General features: G+C 42.1%; 1 protein-coding gene across 1 annotated transcript in view; it reads right to left on the bottom strand.

Moving 5' to 3' along the window:
* Kpnb1 (karyopherin subunit beta 1) overlaps nt 1-17053 on the bottom strand; it is a 29051-nt gene that overhangs the window by 11523 nt on the left and 475 nt on the right. The window contains exons 2-12 of the mRNA XM_075990923.1: nt 16965-17023; nt 14661-14843; nt 10887-11087; nt 9637-9789; nt 7754-7813; nt 7004-7093; nt 6422-6532; nt 4803-4904; nt 3833-4057; nt 1832-2023; nt 489-619 (exon numbers count right to left, since the gene is read on the bottom strand). Coding sequence (XP_075847038.1) covers nt 489-619; nt 1832-2023; nt 3833-4057; nt 4803-4904; nt 6422-6532; nt 7004-7093; nt 7754-7813; nt 9637-9789; nt 10887-11087; nt 14661-14843; nt 16965-17023 — 1507 coding nt within the window. The remainder of the gene's footprint in view (nt 1-488; nt 620-1831; nt 2024-3832; nt 4058-4802; nt 4905-6421; nt 6533-7003; nt 7094-7753; nt 7814-9636; nt 9790-10886; nt 11088-14660; nt 14844-16964; nt 17024-17053) is intronic.

Genomic DNA, 17053 nt, shown 5'->3' with positions numbered 1-17053 from the left:
GAAGAGAGTTATTGTAAGCGATCAGGCTAAAACTGAAGAGCCAAATATGGCCCGAGGTAGAACCGAACAAATGCCGGTTAATTCAAAAAACTGTCTGAGCAGTCACAAAGGAAACGTATGAGCAACAGTAACTGACTTGAGTGTGATGTGCTCACTACTCTAGGACTTCTCTCTCATCAATTACTCTCTAAAAAAATTTATTTGTTTTTTTTTTGGGGGGAGTTGGGGTGTTCTGAGGCAGTGTCCCCATACAGTTGGCTTTGAGATTCTCCTGCCTCCACCTTTCCAGATGTGCAATATCAACTGTAATTTCATCAGTTCTAAAAGGAGCAGTCTTTGTTTCTTTATCTGTTTTAAATACTTAACATATTATAGGACACCTTAAACTTCTCCTGAGAAGGTATTGTGCTGTGTCATGTCCCATTTTTTATGCTCTAGAAAACAGGCGTTAGCCGTGCAGTTGCCGGCTTCCAAGGATTACTGGTTACCTGTCTGTGGTCTCCAACAGCTTCTGAACTATCAGCTCAAATGAAGAAGACAAACAATAGGTAGCTGGTTCTTCTTGATCATCGGCTACATCTGCAGCTTCATAAGCAGCTTCAGCCAGACTGGAAAAAGCCTGGAATGGAGAGAGACTTAAGATCAGTCCCGAGGGAACCCCACTATAGGGTTCTCTCATCTCCCTCCCATCCGGATACCTTGAACAGTGTTCTCTAACCTACAATTAATGGCTGTTAAAGAGCCAACTTTTCCTGTCAAGGTCATCAAGAAAACTCATTACTCAGCACCCACATCAGGTGATTCACACTCACTGCTTCTAACTCCAGCTCTAGGGGACCTGACACTCTTTTGGAGAGAGCACACCCACTTCTCTCATCAGGAAAAACATTAAAGACTCTACAAATGAGAATTCATTAGTGACTGGTGATATAAGCACCCTTTGCTTAGGAGTATTCAAATTCCATGGGGGGGGGGGAATGGCTCAGTGGTTAAGTGCACTAGCTCTTCTCCTAGAGGGACTGAATTCATCTCCCAGAACCCACATGGCAAATCTGTAACTCCAGTTCTAGGGTATCTGACACCCAAGCGCACACTCATAATTTAAAAAAGAAAAAAAAAATCTTAAAAGTTTAAGCAAGAAGGACCAGATGAGATGTGTTGGTGCACATCTTTAATTCCAACACTCAGGAGTCAGAGGCAGGCAGATCTCTCTGAGTTTGAGGTCAGCCTGGGTTGCATTTCTTATCTTCAAAGTATGGGTGAGGACTGGCTGTTTTGCAGGATAAAGGTTCAACTCCCAGAACTCACAAACTCCAACTCACAACTCCAGTTTCAGGAAATCTGATGCTCTTTTTTGGACCTCTGCAGGCACCAGCATTTATAAAAATTTTTTTTTTTAAAGAAAAAACACTGTATGTGCAGCCTAGTAATCTGCCCAATGCCCTAAGTGCAGAGTCCTTTCAGCATCCCCTTCTGTCTGCTCACTCAGGGACCTACAATGACTCAGCAGTCTGACCACCTCATTTTGCTTCCATCCCTCTTTTCTTTCTGTAGCAAAAACTCCGTTTTAATCAGAACTTCTTGTCTAAAAGCAACGGAAGGAGAAAAGCCAAGTACAGAGAGTCTCCTGCCTCATGCTTTGGGACCAATCAATGTCAGTCACCAGCTACACTGGCCTCTGCAGCTGCCATCTGCCTAGATCCTAACTGAAGATATTAGGAGACAAGATTGAAAACAGGTCTTCCAGTGAGGTAGGTCCCTTTCTCTCACACATCTCCTTCTGATTGGCTCAGGACAAGCGTCTGTCTTCACCAGGAAGAAAATTTCTTACCCAGCACACATTTGAAGCCACTCTGGGTTCAGCACTGAGGCCTTCAATCAGACATTGCAGCAAGGGAGCCAAGTAGACATCATTGATGGCAGCTTCAGGGAGCAGCTCACAGATCCTGCCCACAGTCCAAGCTGTTGTGTCTCGAACAACTACACTGGGGTCTTTCATTAATTCTATTAGGGTGGGCATAGCCTGTAAATGCAATAAAGCAAGACAAATTGAAATTCGAGCTGACTATTATTTAAAAGAAATACTACTGGTCCGTGGGGCACATGCCTGTAATTTCAGCATTTAGAAAATGAAGGCAGGAGGATACAAAATTCAAGCCATCAACGGCCATTATACGTATCAAATTTGATGCCAGATCTCATCTGAAATAAAAACCATATCTTTCCCCGTATAGTGACAGAAAGATTTGAATGTAATATATGATGAAGATATTCTGAAAATAGATGTTTCTAAAACAAAACAGTAACAGTAAACAAAAAAAAGATTGTAAAATGCTCTCTTCCCACAGGGTGATGGTGGCACACGCCTTTAATCCCAGCAGAGGCAGGTGGTGGTGGATCTCTATAAGTTTGAAGTCAGCCTGGTCTACAAGATTGAGTTCCAGGACAGCCAGGACTACACAGAGAAAAACCAAGAGAAGGAGGTGGGAAAGAGTTCTACTACCTTCTCTGACTCCCAATATAGGATTTTATTAAAGAGTTTGCAGTGGATTCTTTCAGTCAATTAGAATTATTTTATTCAGGGCTGGAGAGATGGCTCAGAGGTTAAGAGCATTGGCTGCTCTTCCAAAGGTCCTGAGTTCAATTCCCAGCAACCACATGGTGGCTCACAACCATCTGTAATGGGGTCTGGTGCCCTCTTCTGGTCTAAAGGCATACACACAGACAGAATATTGTATACATAATAAATAAATAAATATTTAAAAAAAAAAGTATTATTTTATTCAGGTAGTGACCCCAAGAAGCAATCACAAAGGCACCAGCTTCTATCTGGAAAGACTCAGTTCTTTATACAAAAATTTCAATTACAATGAGGTCTTCTATCATTTGTACCAGCAAAATAAACACATTTCCACAAGAAGACTATCACTACATAAATGTCAATTTTGCTCAAAGACTAGAATAATAATACTATCACAAAGACTATGGGAATGGTCCTGTATACCCCAACATTTGGGTAGCAGAGGCAGGAAGATCTGCAGCAAAGAGCCAGCCTCAGCCACATAGTTAATTTGGGGCATACATGAGACCCTGAATAATAATTAAGAAGAAAAACCCAGTAAGAAAAATCATAGGGTGACTGGATACAGTATTCCACACTGCAATTCTCATTTACTTGGAAGGCTGAGTGAAATATGAAGATGTTATTTATGAGCGCTGGAGTTAGAGCTTGCTGTGTCTAGAGGCTTATGCTTATAACTCCAGCACTCACAAGCCGACGAGGCAGTAGTCACCAGTTCAAGGCTAACTCTGGGATATAGGTTGTGACTCTCCCAAAAGTCCAAAATCAACAGGAAAATCTTAAAGCATATGAAAAAGTTGTAAGGCAATCTTCATAGTGATAACTCCAACCTGTTGTCCAAAGAGCACAGAAAACAAAGTTGCAATGTCTTGAGGTAAGAGTGTTATTGGATAAGAACATATTAAAGTTGGCCCTTTTCTTGGTCTTCATTTTTCAAGTTTCTGGGTCATGACTTAATAAGTTAAACATATTTTACCCTTAAGAAGATAGGCAACAATAGTGAGACAGAGAGAGTGCCACACCGCATAGGCTGGTTTCATTACTATCTAGCTAAGGCTGGTGGCCTTGGCCTCCTGACCTATTTATTAGTCTCTATAAGAATGTAGGTTTTAAGCCTGTACTATCTACCAATCAATTATTTGGAAATAGCCTTTGAGGGTGATTACGTACAGTTTAAATTTATATGCAAATGCACACAGATACACACTTACACCATTCCATTTTCCAGTCTTAAGCTTCCCTAAGCCTTACCTGTATAACTAATGGTTTGAGCTGATTAGGTTCTGGTCCTTCCAAGATACTGCCAAAAGCCATCACTGCTGCATCCCGATATCGCCAGTCAGGGTTCTTGATATGTTCTTTAATGAAGGGAAGGACATGCGGCACAATGTCATCTTCACAGCAGGTAGACAGAAGCATGAGGCACACCCCAGCTGCTTTACAAGGGTTCCAGTCATCGTCGTCATCGTTTTCATCCTGGTCAAAGAATGTGATGTTAGGTAAGCTTTCTTGTTCCATGAAGTCACTCAAATAGGCTCTCTACACACCCCCAAGCATCATTAGTTTAATGTTCATGGATCAAATAAAATAAAACGTTTATTTTTCTTTTATTTTTCTCCAAGCTTCACAATATAGCTTATGTCAACCTAAGAAGCAATCAGATGAAGACACTCCAGTTACATACAAGAAGGATTAACTGGTCAGCCTGGTGGGGTACACTAACACTTAAGGGCCGAAGAACGAAGACTGTCATGAGTTTGAGACTATCCAGGTGTACAAAGATCCTGTGTCTCAAAACAACAGGAGTTGGAAATGTAGCTCAGTTGGTAGACTGCTTACAAAGACCTGGGACTGGCTGTCAATATATAAAGCAGAAAAGTTAATACATGGCTGCTAACCCTAACCCAACCTCTACACCTGCAGTTCCTTCTCTTCTCTGAGGCAGAGGGGAGCAGGTCTTGCATATGCCAGGCATGCTCCTACTACTACTGAACTACGTCTCATTATCACTATAGCACTCAGGAAAGCAGAGTGTGTGTGACTTGTTCACAATCAAAGCATAGAGGATGCTCAGGCATACTCTCTTCACAGACAACTCTGCCTCAGTTCCTGAGTCATCTTCAACAGAACATTAGATGGTTGCCAATGTCCTCCATGGAAACCGTTCCACATGGAACCAACCCACCCTAAATAAGTTTCTCAAACCAATCAAGAGGCTCACCTGTTTAGTTAGTGTCTGTGTGAGGATGGGAACCAGGTACTGTAGTGCTCCCTTGGCATAAAACTTGCTGGTATGCTCGGGGGGGCGTCCTTGTTCTGCTGCCTAACAAGAAACACAAAGTAAGCTGGCTGCAATGAACACTATAGGGACAGTGAGAATTGAAACATATATAAGGCCAATGGCAACGTTAACTGTGACATTTGGAGACGCTGCTTACACTTATCAACCTCAGTGAGATTTACATAGCATATCTATGCATTTATCTATGTATTATATACATGTTTATTAAAGACCAAGTCAGCCTTTAGAATTATATTCTTGAACTGGCAATGAAGCTCAGGTGCTACAGTGTTTATCTAGGATGCGCAAAGCCCCTGGCTTAATCCTGAACTGCATAAATCAGGCATCACAGTAATAATATGGACTAGAATCCCAACACTTAGAGATGGGGAAGAGAGGATTAGAAGTTCAGGGTCATAGCCAAGGCTATACAAAGAAACCCAGAAAGGGGTCAGGGGGTCAGGATCATTCCTTATCAGATTTAAAAAATTTAATTCACATTAATAATCTGATATCTAGGAATGGGAAGATTAACTAAGTTGGTAAAATGTTTGACTTAGGGTTAGAGAGTTCCAGCTCCAGAACTCACATTCAAAACAAAACAAAAAACCTGGGTGTGCTGAGTCTAGTGGTGCATGCTTTAATTACAGGGCTTGGGAGGCAAAGACAGGGGATATCTGAGTTCCAGGACAGAAAGAGCTACTACATAGCAAAACTCTGTTCCGAAAACAAAAATCAAAACAAAATAACAAAAATCCCAACAAAGTATGACTTGCAAACTTATAATCATAGCACTACAGTGCAGAGATAAGTAAATTCTGGTCTCACTGGTCACCAGCATTATCAGCAAGTCCCAAGTGCTATAAAATAATCTACCTCAAAATCCCAAACACAAGGTGGAAAGCACCTGAGATTGTTCTCTGTTGACTATATACACAGCAATGCACATTAAAAAAAAAAAAAACAAGTTCCATAAAATCAGGGCATGGGGACGACTACTGGGACACACTGGCAGTACGGAAGCAGAGCTTCAGTGTCAAGATCCCACGTCAAAGATAGCCTTTCCGCATATCGGACTACTTCAGAGTCAGTAAGTTATCAAGTACACATCTTAGGCGTGCATTAAGATTTCAAAAAGGATGCTGGGTGGTGGTGGCGCACGCCTTTAATCCCAGCACTCGGGAGGCAGTGGCAGGCGGATCTCTGTGAGTTCGAGACCAGCCTGGTCTACAGAGCTAGTTCCAGGACAGGCTCCAAAGCCACAGAGAAACCCTGTCTCGAAAAACTAAAAAAAAAAAAAAAAAAAAAGATTTCAAAAAGGAAAAACTCTTCACATCAGCTGCCACCTCAATAGGCTGACAACCTGCTGCCCCCTTGTGTTCACAGCAGAATTATCAGCATGAATACCTGAGACTGTCTCAGTACTCGGGATCTGACTAGCAGAAAAACCATTACCCTGTCAGAATGGAAGGCTTCCAGAAGAATGATACCCACAAACGAAATGTGTAAGATCTCGGCAGAACAGCAGCTCTTCTCAAAGAGGCTCACCCCAGGCTCACCTCTGAAGCCTCAATGGCCAAATCCATTTCCTCATCACAGACGTTGGACCAAAATTCTATTCCTTGTAGGGCCACCTCATCAATGTCACTTTTCATTGCTTCAATTGTGATCTTAAAGAGAAAAAAATTTAAAGATATACCCCAGATCACAAGTATTCAAGTTAGAAATCCTTTTAACAAGACATTCAAGACTTAAATAGATATAAATAAAATTATGAATTTTAATCTGAAGTAAACAGCAAAAAGAAAAGACTTGCAAAATAAACTTCTTTTAAACAATATTTTCTTACACCATTGGTAAATTTGCCATTTATGGCAGGGCTCACAGCTGTCTGTGATCCCAGCCCTATAAGGTTTGCTCAGTTTGTGGCTATCCTGAACTACATAGGGAATTACAGACCAACTGGAATTACAGTGTGAAACAATGTCTCACAAAAATAAATAATAAGCCCTAACACCCATGCTCAAGTAATTTTCTTGACTTCATAATACTAAGTTTTAAAAAACCCACAGAATTACAAAATAGCAATTAAAAATGAGCCCTGCAACTAGTTACAAGTTCAAATTACACAAAATACTTACTGCAAAAAGGGCGGGACCCATATATGTCTCCATGTACTGGTAATACAATGACATTATCTTCACTAGATTCTGTAAAGCAGCCACTCGTACCTTTTAGGGACAGATTAAATAGTTACTAAGTAACTAGTAGTTTGCACAAGTAGACTTAATGAACTAAGGATACCTCAACAATGTTGTCATTTGGCCCCAATCAATCTGTTCCCTCCCTCTGATGTTCACTACCTCTTCTCATCCTGCACCCAACATATTTTTTACCAATGCCTGGAAAAGTCACAGCAGGGTTAACCTCGCTAGTGCGATCTAGACTGAAGATGCCCCTTTCACTAAGGTCAGAAGATTAGATTACAGAAACAACAATGCTATTACAATGTCTACAATGAAAATAGTCACAGGAACAACTCATGGTACTGTTTCAGCAAAGGTGATCAAAACCTCCTCACTGGGGCAGTGGAGGGCGGTGCATGCATTTGATCCCAGAGTTCAAGGCCAGCCTAGTCCAGAGTGAGTTCCAGGTTAGTCAGGACTGTTAAACAGAGGAACACTATCTCGAAAACCCAAAACCAAACCAAACCAAAAAATCCTTCTCAATCTTTAAGATGGTAATAGTCTCCACTGTAGAAAAACTTTCATTACTAAGATTAGTCAAACCTTGTTTTAATTCATTGATTCCCTAAATTTCAAACTGGATGACAAAGCCAGCATTTCCTAGGAATACAGGAAAAGACAATTTTCATAAAGTGACAAACTTACCCTTGTATCTGGACACTGTGTGGCTTCACAGACCACTTGCATGATAAAGTGCCGTTCGGACTGCAGAAGGGTAAAGAGCGTTAGGAATGCATTAAATGCATGCAGGAAGGCTTCAAGACTCTACAAAGAAAACCTGTCACTATGTCAAGGCCCTACACCTCTGGTACAACTAGCACTCTTCCCTGAAGCAGTTTTCCTCTGGTGTCTTCAGTATGATCCTTCCCTCTAAGGTCTTTAATCTTTTAATTCCCAAGGTGACCTCCCCAAACATGGTATCAGAAAGTCAGACAGAAAGATGTAGGTCACAAGGTTTAAACAACAGCTAGTGGAGGGAGGGAGAAAGGGAGGGGGAGAGGGAAAGGGGGAAGGGAGAAAGAGAGAGAGAACACCCAATGTAGAAAACCACTTTCTTCATGGGTAAATTTTAAGATTAGGAGGACATAGTATTACATGCATATAGGCAGAGGCCAGGGGGATCTCTATGAGTTTGAGGTTAGCATGTTCTATAATGAGTTGTAGGTCACCTAGGCTATATAGGGAGACCCTGTTCCCCAAAATAAAAAAATTTAAGAATATTCAGAACATTTGATTTTGGAGACAAAACTTGTTTTCTGTGAATTGACAAATTCACATCAAATGTGGTAAAGGAAAAACAAAAGTGTGAACTTCATTGTTATCCTTCCTAAGTCACCTGTGATCTAAAAGGAAACTCTACTTCTTTTTTTTTTAAATATTTTTATGGTTTATTTAACTTTATTTTATGTGCATTGGTGTGAAGTGTCAGATCTTCAGACAGTTATGAGCTGCCATGTGGGTGCTGGGAATTGAACCCGGGTCCTCTGGAAGAGCAGTCAGTGCTCTTAACCACTGAGCCATCTCTCCAGCCCCCGAAACTCTACTTCTGAACCAATTAAAATTAGTCTGCTTTGCACACCTTTAACCCCAGCACTAGGGAGAAAGGTGGCTCTATGAGTTCCAGGACAGTCAGGCCTACACAGTGAAACCCTGTCTCAAATAAAACAAATAATAAACCACACACAAATTAGTTTGCTGTGGCATCCCAGATCTTACTCTACTCAAAGGCTAAGAAATGGGGGGAGGGGGAAAACTGAGCCAAGGTGTCAACAAATAAAAATCCAAAAATAGTTTCAGAACATATGGTTCAGTAATTCCACTTCTGACTATAAGCTAAAGAGCTGAAATCAGCTCTCAAAAACATCCACACACACATGTTCACAACAGCACTGTTCACAGTACCCAAAAGGTGGAAGCAGCCCAAAACGGATGGCTTAGTATGCAAAATGTAGAACATTCATACGAAGGAAGTCTTACCCAGACTTAAAAAGAAAATTGTCATGCATGATGAGTCTTGAGGATACTATGCTAAGTTTAAAAACAAATAAAGAGCAAACAAGCAAAGAAAAACCCTAGCTACAAAAAGGCATGTCTAGGCTGGTGCAAGTCTGCTGACCAGAGTTCAACCCCCTGGAACCCTCCCTTGTAAAGGTGAAAGGAGAAAACGGATTCTAAAGTTGTCCTCTGCCTGATTCACTGTGTGCCACTCCCACATGGGCAAATGCAGTCTGATTCCATTCATGCTTAATCACTAGGCAGGCAGATATACAGTTAGTTCTGCCAGATGAAACACTGTGAAGAATGCTTCTACAGCGACTGAGCAACTGACCTCACACTGAAAATTGGTCACCATGATGAATCTGGCCTCATCAAGTTGTAGATTTCATGGAGATACTTTACAAGAAACCTCAACTAGACTGGAGATGAATGCTTCTAAGAAAGGTAGGGCTTTCTAATCTTAAAAATAAGACCAATGCTCCATTCCTCACCCTCTGATAGGTTATCTATCATGTGTCGGAGAAACATACCTCTTTGTCAAAGTTTGCTTTGGTGAACTCCAGGGAGTTCAGGAGTGCATTAGTAGCCGCTAACTTCACATTGTTACTAGGCTCCTCTTTTCTCATCCCTTGTATTATGGCAGTCAGAATCTCATTGGATTTATCTTGTAGCTGCTCTGGGTCCTAAAACAAGCAGAGAAATACAATGGTCATAACAACACGCTGGTGGCTGATCACCAATCTTTTTAACTATAAAATCTACCCAAGGGAGTTCCATGACTTTGACCCTTTCTCAAACATTTTCATCTGGGACAGTTCTGCAAATTACCCACAAAATACTCCAGAATGGCACAAAACTAAACTGAAACAAATCAAACCCACCATCCCTGACTTCTTAACATGTCTCTGGACACAGGAAGCATTGGCTTTTTCCCTTTCTGTATACACAGAGATGGTAGTATCTTGTGGCTTTTCCTGCCTGTGACAAACAAAGTTTTAGTACATTTAAAACATCTAAAGACATCCAAGTTCAGGTCAAATGTTATGAACCATGTAATAAGCCAATGCTGAACAGATACCAAGAGGAGTAAACCTCACCAGCAACAGTCCAGGGAGGGCTCCATCTAAGACTTCTGTGGATATAGTGACTGAACCAACTACAGCAAGTGAGGAAACTGGCTTCCGGGCAGTAATTAAAAAGGCAACCGCAGCCGGGCCGGTGGTGGCGCATGCCTTTAATCCCAGCACTCGGGAGGCAGAGGCAGGCGGATCTCTGTGAGTTCGAGACCAGCCTGGACTACAGAGCTAGTTCCAGGACAGGCTCCAAAACCACGGAGAAACCCTGTCTCGAAAAACCAAAAAAAAAAAAAAAAAAAAAAAGGCAACCGCAACAGTCACAGTACTTGGAACCCCAAGCCAGCATTTGAGAAATGGAGACAACAGGAGTTCAAGGTCAGCCTGGACTATAAGAGATGTCTCAAAACAAAGTATTTCATACGGATTTCCACTCTCCATTTGTTCTTTTTATTTTTGTACTGGAGATTATACCTAAGGGTCTCATGAATGCGAGGCTATAACCCAACAGTCCCATTCAGAGTTCATGACCCTCAAGTTCCTTACTTCAGAGCATAACTAGTAATTTGAGAATACAGGTCCAAAGTAAGTATTGCCATAAGCACTACAGCAGGTTGGTGTTTCCATCTGATAGATTCCCAGTACCACTCCTGTAACAGGTAAAAGATTCAAAGTCTATAAATTAGAAGCAGTAGGCAAATACTTACTATGTCTTGGCAGATATAACCAATAGCTTCCAATGTGGACTCCTTCATGTGCTCTGTGCTGTTGGGGTTTGTGACATTGGCTACCAGCTGAGGAATGAGTTCTGGCCATTGGTTTACTGGGATCTCTGCACAAGCAATACCAGCTACACATTGCGAAGCAGAACTAGGCCGGTAAGTTTCTGTGCCCAAAGTCTGTAAAACCTGGAGGGGGGGGGGACGACAACAGAATATCAATTTGTAACATTCTTTGAGCATATTTTACACACCATCATGTGCCTGATTTTTGTTCACCTTGCCCCACAAAGACTATCAAAACCAGTCTCCAGCCAAATGAACTTCTGATCTCACGCCTCACTTCAAAAACACCTGTCTGAAACTCAAGAGTGAGAAGCAGCACTCACTGCAAAGTAAGGTGGGTGCAATGAGGGCAAAATGCATTTTCTGGGCACTTGGTGGTAAAGACAGAGTGTTTCACTGACAGGAAGGTAGAGTCATGGAATGTGTAGCTATGGAGCACCCAGGGAAATGTAATTCCCGGTACACTAACCTAATCTCAAGAAAGTGATTTTCTCGGGCTGGACAGATGGCTCAGAGGTTAAGAGCACTGACTGCTCTTACAGAGGTCCTGAGTTCAATTCCCAGCAACCACATGGTGGCTCACAGCCATCTATAATGAGATCTGGTGCCCTCTTCTGGCATGCAAGCATACAGGGAAGGAATGTTGTATACATACTAAATAAATAAATCTTAAAAAAAAAAAAAAGTGATTTTTCTCACCAATGACATGAACAAACCAAACCTCTTTTCTGGTCACTGACAACCCAGTACTGACTCATACAAAAAGGCTTAGGGTTGATTGACACCATCATTTAAATGTCACCAAAATCTAAAATTCAACTATTACATAACTTGCACTCTCAAGAGTTCTAAGAGTTCTGTACACCTAAGAAACAAAATACTGTTCTTAGCCATCACCAAGTAGTTGGTGATGCCAAATGGAGATCCACTTGTCACTAAACATGTCTCATTGGAAATGGCAGCCACACAGCATTTATACAGGGTAATGGCAAAGGCTCAGATTAAGAATAAAGCCACAATTTGTCCACAGTTAACCATTATTACCTGATCAGCTAACTCAGACCATGAACTCAGTAAGAACCATCAGCCCACTCAAAGGCAAACAGTTAACTGTTCCTGGCATGAACAGGACAAAGAAAAGCTGCCAGATATTCAGGCCAGCTCTGCTCACTGGGTCAGGTCATTTAGTGCCCGCTGCGTAGCTATCAGGCAGTATGAACTCTTACTTTGTCAACCTCCACCCGATAACAAATAATTCTGATCTTAAATGAAAGTTTTGCTCTCTAGGAACAGTAGAGGTGGAATTAATGTCAATAAAAATTGTACGTCAAAGACATAAAGTGGTGGACAGCCAATTCACGTCAATAATCTTAGCACTTAAGATATTAGATAGCTACCAGCCTGGTCTACAGAGCTAGTTCCAGGACAGGTCCAAAGCCACAGAGAAACCCTGTCTCGAAAAAACAAACAAACAAACAAACAAAAAAGATGTTAGATAGCTGAGGCAGGAGAGCAATGTGAGTACAAGGCCAGCCTGGGGTACACAAAGAGATCCTTTCTCAAAATCACAAAAACAAAATGAAATAAATAAAATGAGGTAAACTATCAGTACAGAATGGGAATAACTGAATCTGATTGAAGTCCCAGCCCAAAGTGCAGATGCCCAACACTAGGGAGAGGAAGAACTACCATGTATGTGGCAGAAGCCAGCCTAGGAACACAGTGACAGTCCCAATTCCAAAAGCACACGCCTTTAATCCCAGCACTTGGGAGGGAGGCAGAGGCAGGAAGGAGGATCTCTGTAAGTTCGAGGCCAGCCTGGTCTACAGAGCTAGTTCCAGAACTTTTACAAAGAAACGGACTTAAAATCAAAAACTAAAAAAAAAAAAAAAAAAGGATTTTTTTCAATCATAAAATATTTATGGGGGCTGAAGAGATGGCTCAGTGGTTAAGAGTTATCACCTGTTCTTCTAGAGGTCCTGAGTTTAATTCCCAGAAACCACATGATGGCTCCCAACCATCTCTAGTGGGATCTGATGTTCCATCTGGCATAAAGTTAGGCATGCCAATAGAGCACTCATGCATAAAATAATTTTTTAAAAAAAATATTTCATTTATGTCCAACAGGTAAGAGAAAGAGGGGATTAAAATATTATATATGGCTGGAAAGATGGCCATTAACAGTGCATACATCACTTGCAGAGGACTCAAGCTTGGCTCCTACATTGAGCAGTTCACCAGGACCTATAATTCCACTGAGATCCAACACATTTGTCCTTCATAGGCACCTGTGGGTTTGAGGCATGCCTGGTCTACCTAGTAAGTAAGGCCTGCTAAGGCTACATAGTGAGACCCTGCCTAAATACAGCATTTTGGAAATATGTTATTTCTAAGAACAATTTGGACAGAAACATCATTATACAATCCAAGGGAGAGTCAAAATAAGTTACTTTCCTACCTTGTAGGTCAAGTAACAGGTACTACTAGAAAGCGTGACTGGAGAAGGAATAAGGGTCACTACTGGGGAAGCATTGGACTCGAAGGATATTAATTTGCCTAAAGCTGGTATCTAAATCCCACAATTATAATGCCCATAATCTCAACCTACATTAAGTATACAAATATTTCTCTTATATCCATTTTAAATGCCCAGAACAAATTATGGCTTCACAGCTGTTTAGCAAACCCAACAACAACAACAGAAAAACTCACAAAAATACCATGATGCACAACAGCAAAGAACACTGTATTTTCATTAAAATTCAACATCTCAACCACAGTGTTGAGATCTCAAGGAAGTTTCTCATAATTTGGAACACACCTGAGATCTAAGCAATCAGGAAGCAGAGGGAGGTAGATTATGAGTTTGGGGTCAGCCTAGTGTACTGAGACCCAGACCCAAAATAACCAAACAAATAAGTAAATAGATATATAAATGCATCATTAATGCCATAATCCCATTTGCAACTCCTTCCATTTAATGCTCTGAACTAGCCACCAAAGCTCAACAGGAGCTGTCTGATTGTACTGGAGAGATAGCTCAGCAATCAACAATACTTCCTGCTCTGCCAAAGGACCTGAGAATTCAGTTCCCAGCATCCTTGCCTGATGGCTAACAAAGGCAGCTAACTCCAGTTCCAGGGGAAGACACCCTCTTCTACTGACCAAAGGCACCCAAACATAAATAAAGACACATAAATAAAAATGAAGACATTTAAAAAATCTCTGAAAATCCAAGCATGGTGGAATACATCTGTACCCCAGCATTCAGGATAAAAGTAAAAAGACAGGGAAGACCAGGAATTTGATTGATGCTAGCCTGAGCAACAGGAGACTTATGGAAAGAATTCCCAACTTCATTCCAGAGATTCCAAACACATACTGTTTTCTTGTGTGATGCTAAAGAGAGCACCTGAGGCTTTATAGATCCTAGAAGCCTCTATCGCGATATTTAGAAATTTCAGTATTAGTGAAATTTCTTAGAGGGCAGTGATTTGCAACACCAAAACCTGTCTTTCTTCAACACTAATGAGATCCCAAACTGCTGCAGGTCACCTTAAGTCAGCGAACCCAACCTATTGGCAGACACTTTTGCCACAGTGATAGGTTTTAAATGAAGCAAAAAGAGACAGCACTGTCAAGTTCTACGCCATGCAATGACCAAGTCGTTCCTTCGGCCACACGACAATTACTCACATAGTTCTTGACTTCCCGACGAGCATTAGCATCAATAGCAAGCCACCTCTGCTGGTACTGTGCCTTGATATCTGGATCTTTCGACGTCAAAGAGTTCTTGATTTGTAGTCCAGCTGCAACTCTGGCAACTTGACTGTTTCCTGGATTTGCCAGCACTCTGGACAGTTCCACGAGGAACGTGGGCTGTTAAGAACAGATGAATTTGTCAGTCTCAGAAATCTCAACTTCCCTGTACAGCATTAAACTACTGAGACACACACACACAAATTTAGATCGAATCAAAATCTCTCAGGAAACTGGGAAATCTAGATTTAACACTCAAGGTTCCCAAACAAACTAAGCAATGTAAAAAGACCCTGCTTTAGAGTAATTCCTGTAAAAACATTACTTACTATACAAAAATGGCGTCTTCCAACCAAGATTGCACATAAATCTTCTGATAGCTCCCCAGAATTAAAGCAATTTTGACAACCTGATAGTGGGATATCCTAGGTACAAGTTCCCCCATGTACCTGTAAGAATGCCCAGTACTACAAATTTGCTAGATGACAGGACATGGGAAGGAGAAAATTGGTGTATACTTTAAAAAATTAAAATCTAGAGCAAAAATAATACTCAGGACAGTTTTCTCTCCTGTACAAGTGACCTTAGTAACAGAAATATATGTAAGCCTCAAACAGATGTCAGGACCTAGTCCTCTGCAATCTGATTCTGACTGTTCAGAAAAATGGATTTAAGTAAAATATTCAGAAACGGGAAAAAAATGAAGATAAAAATGACAAGACAGGTTGCCAAGAAAAAAACATTTTCTGTTTAATAGCAACACATACCAAAAGCCCTCTCATGTTTTGTACTAACAGCGAATCCTCCAAATACTTTTTAAGATACAGACCAAAAAGCAACTCTAAAGCTTTTAAAACACACACACGGTATGGGGGGAGGGGAAGCTCTTAAAACACAGGAGGTAATTCCCAAGGTTTTATTATTTTTTATTGTCACTGAAGAGTATTATGAGCAAGATAAAGGACTTTTTGAAAATCAGCAAAAGAATATACCACAAGGGGCATTCTCAGTCTACACTAACAAGGAATGTTGGGGGGGGAGTAAGTTAAAAGATAAAAGGTTAATATGAAGTCCCTTACCTAAATACCAAAAAGAAAAGTGGTTTGTATAAACAGGTCTTGTCACATTAAGGATGCTACTATTTTAACCCAACTATCACAAAGGTCCACATTTGGTAGGTGATTTTTGAATCACTAACTTTAAGACTTTCAATACCAGCTCCCCTTCCCTCTGTCACCCATCCACAAGGAGAGGGATAGCAAAGAGAATACTTAAATCATTTCCCATTTTCCTACAAAAGGTCAGTCTTTTTTTTAATGTACTTCTTTTTTTTTTCCTTTTTCTTCTTCTTCTTTTTTTTTTTTTTTTTTTTTGGTTTTTTTCGAGACAGGGTTTCACTGTGGCTTTGGAGCCTGTCCTGGAACTAGGTCTGTAGACCAGGCTGGTCTCGAACTCACAGAGATCCGCCTGCCTCTGCCTCCTGAATGCTGGGATTAAAGGCATGTGCTACCATCGCCTGGCTTTAATGTACTTCTTAAACGGGGTTACACCTCTGTGATTTCTTCAGATAAGGTCAAATCTCAGGAATAAACATTAGATTCTAGTCAGGATACAGATTCCTAAGGATGAAATCCCTAATGATCCAAGTCCAAACCATAAGATACACGCACGAGTAGCTCAGGAAAGGGATAACCGCGCGAAAGGGGAAAAATAGTGGTAGTGGGTTCGGAGGTGGTAGGGTGCCAGGCGTGGCCATGAGCACAGCCCAAGGAAGCTGGGAAAGGGTAGGGCTCTGAGAAGTAGGTGCAGGCGGCCGCAAGAGCCACGGGACAGGAAGGAAAAGCCGGCTCCGGCCAGTAGAAGGCAGGCAGCAGGGCGCATAGCTTCCACATGGCCGCTAGGCCCGGCTCCCCAACCCCCACCCTTGCTGAACACGCAGCGCCGTGCAACCTAACTTCCCTTCCCTCCCTCTTTCTCCCTCCCGCTGCACCGCCGCCCTCAGGCCGCGCGGCGATTGGCCAGCGGTCACCCCAGCGCGCCTCGCCATTGGCCAGACGCAGGGCCCGGGGCGGGACACACCCACCGGCTTCCCGATGGCGGGGTTAGGTTGGACCGGGTGGGGGGGAGGGGGACGAGATGGGGCGGGGTGGGTTCCTGAGGCCTGGGCCTCCAGGAGGGCGGGAAGGCCCGCACGCAGGGATGGGGACGAGGCGGGATGGGGCGCGGCGGGGCAGTACGCACCAGGTTCTCTACGGCCGCACGCTCCAGGAACTTCTGCGCCGCTTCCAGCTCCAGCCGATCTGGGGGGGGGAGGAATGGGGAGAGGCAGC

Source organism: Microtus pennsylvanicus, chromosome 11 (genome assembly GCF_037038515.1).
Source record: "Microtus pennsylvanicus isolate mMicPen1 chromosome 11, mMicPen1.hap1, whole genome shotgun sequence".
In the NCBI taxonomy this organism is placed as follows: domain Eukaryota; kingdom Metazoa; phylum Chordata; class Mammalia; order Rodentia; family Cricetidae; genus Microtus; species Microtus pennsylvanicus.
Note: the sequence above shows the minus strand (reverse complement) of the source record. Positions and strands in the feature narration are given on the sequence as shown.